This window comes from Labrus mixtus, chromosome 6 (genome assembly GCF_963584025.1).
Source record: "Labrus mixtus chromosome 6, fLabMix1.1, whole genome shotgun sequence".
NCBI lineage: Eukaryota > Metazoa > Chordata > Actinopteri > Labriformes > Labridae > Labrus > Labrus mixtus.
The window spans coordinates 22,962,280-22,971,580 of record NC_083617.1 but is presented as its reverse complement, the minus strand read 5'-3'; the positions used below and the strand labels follow the sequence as shown (position 1 = coordinate 22,971,580).

The following is a 9,301-nucleotide window of genomic DNA, read 5'->3' as shown; positions in this document are numbered from 1 at the left end:
TGTGAAACGATGAAAGTGACCTGTAGTGAAAGAGAAGCTTTCAGTGGTCTAAAGCCGTGTGCAAGTCCAAGTACATTACCTGTTAGCTAACCAACTGGTATTTAAAAAAGACTGTCCCTCGCTCCTCTCCAGCCCAACTCATTACTTTGAATATAGTTAACATGTAACATACATGTTTACAGTAGGTCGACATGCTCAGTTCACAAAGTAACAAAGGGCTTTCACAAATAAAGGTGATGAAACCATTGTTACCCACCTTGTCAGTGGAGACTGGCCTTATTTATTTTAAGACCAGTTGCAGATGGGACGATACTGCTTTATTAAATAAGAAATCAATCCAGATGGGCCACAGTCATCTGTCAGATGAGATCAAAGTTTGTGTCCATGGTGAGAGGGCTCAGCCATAATACCTTTCTGCAGACCTCAGGGTCCTGTTTGAGCGAAAGTCCTGGAGGATTTAAAAATGGCGGTTGGTGGTACTGGATTGGCTCATCTGTACGACAAATCAACGTGCATTAATGTCACTCAAAGTCCCTCTTGTGCTGGTAGAGTACCTACTCTGAAGCAGGATCTAAAGAGGTTCCTCTGAACAGGGTTCTAGAAACTAAAGTAGTTGATAGTTCCTGCGGTGCAGAATCAATAAAAAAAAAGAGGGAGGGTTCCAACAGATGCAATGACAAATTTCCTGCAGCGCTCAGGGCTTATATACACAGCTGTATTTGTTAAAGGCACAGATGCTGGATCAAGCCCCACAACTGCAACAGGAAGTCTTGACTCTCAGGCAGGCATCATTGGAACCATTAAACTTATGTTACACACTTTGAAGAGCAAAAAAACTCACCAGAGAGCAAAAAAAAATACAAATAAAATAAGGAGCTGTGGACTGCAATAAACCCGGCATGTGAAAAAGGTGGAGTGTACAAAAAACTAAAAGGAAAACTGGAAAACATTCTCCCTTTACTTATGTATTTTAGGTTATCTGCAATCTGATGTACTTAGAGAACAAGTATAAAAGCATACCTTCAACCATAGCTATTCACTCCATGATGATTACTTCATCTGCAGATTACCTGAAAGAAGATTCAAAGGGAAAATATTTTGTGATGATGTGAGCTTATATGTGGGTATGCCCAAGGTCATCCCAGGTTACATGTGACTTTGTTGATATTAGAAACTTGACCTATGCATGTTCGGGACAGTTCAGGCTTCTGGCAGTCAGGAAAGAGGAAATAGAACAATTCATCTTGTGATTTCTTATAGATAAACAAATACAGCTGTATCAAGAAGAAGATACGTGTTAATGCCTGTGAAGGATATTGTGATTGTTTAGATTCAAGCTGGCCTAGTTCCCAGCTATACAAACAAAGCTTCTCTTCAAAGAAATGTGTGTCTTTTCTTTTATGAGAATTTAAACCTGGAACGATAGAGTTGGCAATTATCCTTACTTATGAAGATGAAACACACCAGATCTTATTGAAATATCAAATCAATTATCACTACACTGCTGGTAAACACCTAAAACCAAACAGTAGTTTCTGTGCTATTTAAATGTCAACTATTTCTGGTACACTAGAACAATAATGAAATGCTGAGAGCAAGCCACAGCATTGTACAACAAGGGAAGGGCTTTGACAGCAACCTCGCAGCAGTAGTAAGTCGTCTATACTCTAATCCTGTTAAGTCATATATGTACAGTGTGGCTCTAGCAAAGCCTAACTCTTTGTCTGTTTCCCATGTCTTGCTGCTGCCGTTCCCTACTGAAGAAGTCAAAGTTTTATTAGGGCTCAGAGAACAGACACAAAGGTGTGGACCCAAACACATACAATCAAAGGCTAACAGGTTTGTGGATGCATCCACTTCATCCTGCTGCTATTAATGCTATACTGATGTCCAGATAAGTAAAGCATCCACAGGTAGCCCTGATGTGTTTATATTCAAATGTATTATGTAATTCATCTATATTCATGAGGAGAGCGTGTGTGTGTGTGTGTGTGTGTGTGTGTGTGTGTGTGTGTGTGTGTGTTTTAATAGAGTGTGTATTTGTGTGAACATCCCAGATTCAGATTTTTCAAGTAAAGAAGAGATGGGCTATGGGATTATGTAAAATCATGTTCAAATGTGGATTTTAAAGACTTTCCTGTGAGAATTGGTTCTGCAAATAATTGAAAGATTTTTAGTATTTCGATGGTTAGAACTCTGTCACCGTGAACTATCTTTCAAACATCATTGTCCACGACCCCAGTGACACCACTGGAGAATTAAAGTTTTGTGGGTCTGCAACTACATGTGTGTATGTGTACGGATAGAAAGAATTCATCTTATTGTATCTGCGAGTTTGTGTGTGTGTGTGTGTGTGTGTGTGTGTGTGTGTGTGTGTGTGTGTGTGTGTGTGTGTGTGTGTGTGCGACAGTGACAGCTGTGCACAGATTAAGGCTTAGACTTTCGGGGAGCAGCTCTGTGTGTGTTTTTCTTTTGTGCCTGAAATTCCTGTGTATTCAGAGTATTACAGATTAGTGCTGTGTGTGTACTCTGAATGTGTGGAGTTTTTTGATGCCCCCCACTTCAGGATTTTATTGCACAGAAGGCTGGAAAAATAAATCGAAACACTCACGCATGAACTCACTTATAAGAGCATTACAATCTCAAAAACCAACACATTTACATTGAGCAGGACTGTCCACAACAGGGAACTGTTTAGTCTCGGTCAACCAAGCCCGCCCCCTCAGGCTTATTTTGTGAAGGCAGGTTTAATTCGTTAGCCCAAAGGGATTTCCAGCCTACCTGGCTTTGGTCAGGCAAATCAATGTTCTAATAAAGGGTGGCTTTACATTCAAGAATGTGCTTTGTTGAGTCATTCATGTACACAACCAAGATGGCTGCCAGGTATGGGGAAGGTCCTGCATCAGTTATCAGAACAGTATGAGATATAATCATGCCATATGTCTGTGTATTGTGTTGAACTAAAAGCCATGTGTATTTGTTGATGGAAATAACTTCTTCTATAAACCAACCACTGCTGTGCGTTACTTTGTTTAGTATCAAAATCATCATTCCCTTCACTGGCTCCCTGCTCGTTTTAGAAGTGATTGTAAGAGTTCGCTGATTACCTTTGAATCTTTTTGTTACGTCAAAATTACAGCGCAGAAATGATAAGCCACCTCAAAACATTATATCTCCAGGCGGGCCCATCAGCCGTTCAGAAGTCCAGACTCAAATCTAGAGGTGACCTTGCTTTAACCATCAGGGCCCCTTAACTTTGGAACGGCCTGCCTAAAACTCATTTTACAGATTCACTTTAATGTAATGTCACCTTTTCAAGTGCAATTTGAATTGATCTTTCTCTTGATTCATTTTACTGCTCTTACTTATCCTCTCCTAGCCCTTTTACTGATTTACTCTTTCATTCTTGTATTTCTTACATTGAATTCACCAACTACTCTATCTGCCTTTAGACATGAACCTGCTGTATCACTTTGATTTCTTTTATTTGCATTTATTCTTGTTTACCTTTGCTGTTTCCAGTTTCTTTTTGTGAATTTTGAAGATTTCCGTTTGGCCTGATTGCTGCTTATTATTTTGTTATGCTCTATCCTTCCTTCCTTTTCTCTGTCTGTCAAACCACTTTGTAAACAGCTGAACTTACAGGTGCTATATAAATAAAGTTCTTATTACAATAAATGTTTGGCCTGCAGCAAAGCAAAGACTAAAAAAACTGCACTGTCTAACGACTGCATTAATAAAACTGTTGTTTTTGTTGCCATGAGCATTTATTGTTTTTATCCCTACATCCTCGTTCTCCTCGCTCTCCTCCAGGACACTGGGCCTCTTCTCTCAGGACTGCATGTCAATAGGATCGTCATAGCACAGATATATAGTGAGGCCAGAAAAAGAAAAAAAAAAGATTCAGCAGCCTTTATTTCCAACCTCTCTATGTTTTTATTAGAGATGATACAGTGTTGGCCTTTTGGACATTTATACAAAACAAACAGAAAACAAGACAGCAGCTTCTGATCGACTCCTCACTGGCTCCTCTGTTGTCCAAAGACTATATGGGTAACAGTCCTCCAGAGGAGACAGGAGTGTGTGTGTGTGTGTGTGGGGGGATGTAGTGAGTTAAGCATTTTGTGTAGGATCTTCTGAAACAAACCGACACGTGAGGTTCTCTCTCTCTCTCTCAGTCAACTCTCTAAGGTTTTTAATAGGTCTGGTCCAGGGCTGCCCCTCATGACCACATCAGGTCAGGGTGACTGGAAACAGATGCTCACTAATTCATCACTATTCAAATGGTAAAAAATAATTTGATTAATAAAGCTTTTAAATACCCAATAATACTTTGAGAATGGTCTGAGTATTTTAGGCTTATTCAACATGTTGAAGTAAATTCAGTCTTATCTGTGGAAATGCTTAAAGGCTTTCGGGAGACCTCTAGTCAGGTCTGAGAAATGATGTCACGATACACGTAATCTTGGTTTTCAGAATGTGAACAGAAAGCAGGATTCACTAGTTTGAGACGTGACTTTAGAAAGATTTGGTGTATTAAAAGGCTGGGATGGTGTCATGATGTCTAAATTCTGACCAATTTTTAAGAACTATTTTTTAGGACTTTGCTATTCTCATAACAGTGCAATCCTTATTCATTAAACATAATCCATTAAAAATTGTCTTTGTAGGCAAAATCGTTTGTCAATTTGAAGCAGAACATTTTTATTTAATAAAAATGATTCTCACCACTAAAAACACTCTTTGCACTCTTGGAAATTTCAGCCACACGAGTTGGGTTACAATGTTCCTGACTTCAAATTTGGGTCCGATTTCTTTTGTCTCCTGAAATGTATCTGCATATTACACTGCTCATAGACAAACAAATCCAGTCCTTTGATCAACAGTTTGATGTGTGGTTTACTCCATCTGTTGAAACATGGATCGTATAATAAAAAATAAAAAAAACAATGCTATGTAAGTTAAAAGCAACTACAAGCAGTGAAACATGTTCAGTTATAAGTACAGTGAAACAGTCTGTCATCATTCAAAAACTGTCTCAACCTTAATCAATGAACGAAGTCAACTTGAGCTACTCACTGACAGGACGCCAGTTTTCACGGCCTATCCTGCATTTGGGCTTTAGTTAATACCAAATGTAGCTGCATGATATTTACATTGACCTGTCATTATATAAGCTGGATCCACTTTAAAATGACTGAATGTGTTGTAAACAGACTGGAAATCTGTGAGGACAAAAGAGTAATTGGTGCCCAGTCTGTCGGCTGGACCTTCAGCTGCAGGCGCGTGTAACAGAAAATTCTGGACCAGGAAGTGTTCTGTCTGTCTGATGTGTGCTGTCTGTCTGATGTGTGCTGTCTGTCTGTATTGTCAGCCGGCCGTTTTGTTTCTCACCTGCCCCTCAAACCATATACATATATATATTTACACAACTGCTTTTTCTGAATGCTCTCCTTCGCAGTCAGTCAGACGTTTTCTGTGTGTCTGTGTGTGTGTGTGTGTGTGTGTGTGTGTGCATGTTAGTCATGTATCTGATAATACACTCAACACCCACACCGTCTTATCCTGCAAGATTCTCTCCTTACGTTATGACTTTAAACCTGCTGCTTATCCGGTCCTCAGATTTACAGCAAACTGATGTTTACAGTGTCAGCCCCCCCCTTTCCAACACACAATGTCTGTGGCTGAGGGTGGCCCAGTGTTCACGGGAGTTCATGTGCTCCATTAGTTACCAACACTTCAAAGATCTCACAATGTGACAGGAGCAGAAGTTCCACCTGCTAAAACCTTTAGCTTCTTTAGTGTTTGCTGTAGTTTCTCAGCGATCAGGTAGTCCAGTATAAACCAGAGCCAAGTGTTGGCCGATCCACAGACTACAGTCCAAGCTTTTTCTGTAGTGTGTCGGTCGACTGCGTGTGTGCGTGTGAGCAGGTGGCCTCAGCTCCAGCTCGTGCTTTGGAGTTCTTGGCGGAGCCAGGACGGCAGCGGTTGGCCCAACCGATTCAGCAGCCGCAGAAGCTCCATGTTGCTCTCATGGTAATACTCTGCCAGAAAGGCACGTGACTGTATGCAGGCACACACACAAACACACATAGAAAGAACACACACACAGTTATTGGTGAGTTGTTATAACATGCAATAATACTCGACTGTTTCTAAGCACATCACCTGGCCGTTCACCACTCTGCATTTTACTTAATGGCTGACGTGCTTTTTAAAAAGGAAAATTCTCCTTCAGCATTTTCTTTATCTCAGCGAAGTCAGCACCTGCCTGTGGCTCAAATGTCAACATCCTTTGAAGTAAAGTCACTTTGATGCAAGTCCCAGTCTGTTTATCGTAATGTGTAGGACCCAAATAGATCAGAGAGGGGCTGCCGATCACATGATTTTGAGAGAAAAGCATAAACTTACTATGTGTAATTTGGGTGATCATACTTGGTCTTACAACAAACATCATTTCAATCACTAGTAAAATACAAATCACAAAGTCTTGCTGGAGCTGGAGCTGGGGTTGGGCTTGTTCCTGTCATATTGATTGTTTGCTGTGAGGTGATTATAAAACTCAAGTCCAATTCTGATGGACTAGAAACCAAATGAATTGGATTTGGTAAGTATATCTCTGTAGCCAACTCTATGAAATTCATTTTGTTTGACCTGATGGTTGAAGTGTCCATAGACCTTTTGTTCAGCATCACTTCATTAAAACCAAAGAGGTTACCATGACGATTGTCCTACTGCTGTCATTATCCAAAAGCTGAAGTATCAGTTTTAGTTCAGGCGTGTATACCTTGAAGTTTATCAGGTGAAACTGGGTCAAAAACAAATTCAAGGTGTCCATTAGAGTTGGGATCCATCATTCTGAATCGTTAGGTTTTCGGTAGTGTGTATGGTGTGCTATAATGTGAGGTGTGGATTTACCTCAGAACTCATCTCAAGGTATTTCCTGCCTTTACTCTTCCCCAGACATTTGGCCCGACCTCCTTCAACCCGCTGACACCAGAAACCTTTGCTGTCATCGTACCTGTAGAAAACACAGCGTGTTCATTCACAGAACAAAACAATCAAACTCATTTTATTTGTGCTATTTGGACACAGAGATTGGCTAGTCCTTCTGCTAGAGCTTAGATTGAAAAATAAATAAATAAAAATAAGACAGCAAAAATATCCAGAGTTAGTGATAGGAGAGCACGAGTCATTTCATGATTGGACAGTTTTGTTTCAGTCCTTCACCATCAACAGATAAATAAATACATTTCAAAATAATAGTATTGATTATTATCAGGATTTGGGCAGAATTTCAATAAATGTTACATAAAGGTGCATCTAAAACATTTTGTTGCTGCCCTACCATACGTCAAACTAGCCCTGTGATTAGATGTGTGGTGTGAGGGTGTTACTAACATGAGAGCCTGGGTGTAGTTGAAGATGGGAGTGACACCGAGAAATCTCTGGATACCCTCCATCACCAGAGCTGGGTTTGACCTCAGCAGGGCCCCGTCCACGATGTGCAACTACAAAACACATTCACACACACAGAATCAGTTCCTGTTTTTCCATGGACACAGATAATCAGAATAAAAATGCTTCCTGCAAACACGTCAATCAGAAAAGAGTGGTCCGATTCGGCACATGCAGAAATACATTTCATCGCCATCGAGAGGGAGAGAGGGATGGTTCATGCCGATCCTTGTACAGCCATGTACACACTTGATCCAGTGTAATCCAGCAAAAATAATAACGGAGGAATCTACACTTTGACGTCTGCTTAGTACGGCCCATTGACAGAAACAGGCAGCCACCTGACGAACCAAAGATTGATTTCTCTCAAGTTATTGCACATTTTTGATGCATGTGAAAGGGAAGGAAACAACTTATCTTGCTTCTACTTTGAGCAGTTTAGTCCAGCAGGACAGCTCTGTACATGTCAGAATGGATTTTATTCTGATGACATGCTTGACGCATGTACACGCTTGTCATAATCAGATCATTTTATTCAGCATCCATGTAAGCAGCGATGTTTGGATCCCCAACCGGATTGAAGACATTTTGCACATGTTAACATAGCTAGTGTCATCCGCAACCTTTTTTGGGGGGGGAAATGGCAGGTGATACTTTAAAGCTAGAAGAAACTACTACTGCTTCCATGCATGCAGCTAAGAAACAGGAGAATTTGCTTAAGAAGCCACTCCATCTGACCAATAAGATGACATCAGCTACAACATTAATATGCTTCATTCTTAGACCTGCTTTGTGTTTATTTAACTTGGATTAATCCTTAACTTGTTCAAGATGTATGACTATGCTGGATGGTATCTAGAGCATAGAAGCCAGCGGGCTCCTCAACAGGGTGAACTCATTTGTACCATACACCGTCACATCCAGAGTGTTGTATGCATAACTGGACAGTAGGGGGCAAAATTGTCAAGTACATGAAACAGCGCAATGGCATTATCATACACCCGCATGTATCTAGTGCTTTTTATTGAGTTACCTTAAATAATTGTGTGCTTGCATATTTCAGCTCTGTAGAAATGTGATCATACACAAAAAGGCCTGAAGGGGAGCAAGGCAACTGATTCAAGAAGAAGTCACTGCTGTTGTTCCCTTTGGTTCATGTCTGATGTTGTGATGATATACTACCGCGCAATTTTTTATAACATTATAATAAAACCGTGACATTACAACAGGTGTTATGAAAAGGTCATCCCTCAAAGGTAAACAAACATATAGGTCACGTGTAGTGTCACAAATAAAGGCTAATCAAATCACTGCTCATAATGTTCAAACAGATGTTTCATTAAGTTAAAGGAAACTCTTACAAAAGTTTTTTGAAATTTAACTTCATGTGTGAAACCAACCCTACTCTTTAAAAGTGATTTTATCAAAAGTCATCTTCTCTGAAGTGAAGCATTATTGATATTATGCCGTTTCCATAATGAAGAAATACCTGAACAGAAAGTAACTGGTATGAATGACGGTAAAGTAAACTGGGCCAGTGTGCGTTTGCATCTGTTTGTGTGTGTCTGTCTGTGTGTGTTAGCAGCTGTGGTGTGTGTTACCTGGCTGGGCTGGTAGTGCTGCAGCCAGTGCTCCAGGTGAGTAGCATAGGCCCCTGGATTAAGGCAGCGTCTCTGAAGGACCAGCAGGTCCCGGGGTCCAGAGGGGCCTGCTGTCACCACTGCATGGAAGGTGTTGTTGAGGGCTGCGGGGTCCTGGTGGGCTCTCTGGTGCTGTGGTCATGAAAACACACATGGCGCATGTCAAAATGAAAAGTAAAGATAGTTCAACTGCTTCAAATGGA

The 9,301-nt window shown here is 40.6% G+C and overlaps 1 protein-coding gene across 1 annotated transcript in view; it reads right to left on the bottom strand.

Moving 5' to 3' along the window:
* Positions 1 to 3,897: 3,897 nt before the first annotated feature.
* Positions 3,898 to 9,301, bottom strand: part of LOC132975769 (bifunctional heparan sulfate N-deacetylase/N-sulfotransferase 2-like) — a 30,700-nt gene continuing 25,296 nt past the window's right edge. Inside the window, exons 12-15 of the mRNA XM_061040548.1 lie at positions 9,060 to 9,230; positions 7,402 to 7,511; positions 6,919 to 7,021; positions 3,898 to 6,063 (exon numbers count right to left, since the gene is read on the bottom strand). Coding sequence (XP_060896531.1) covers positions 5,938 to 6,063; positions 6,919 to 7,021; positions 7,402 to 7,511; positions 9,060 to 9,230 — 510 coding nt within the window. The 3' untranslated portion in view covers positions 3,898 to 5,937. The remainder of the gene's footprint in view (positions 6,064 to 6,918; positions 7,022 to 7,401; positions 7,512 to 9,059; positions 9,231 to 9,301) is intronic.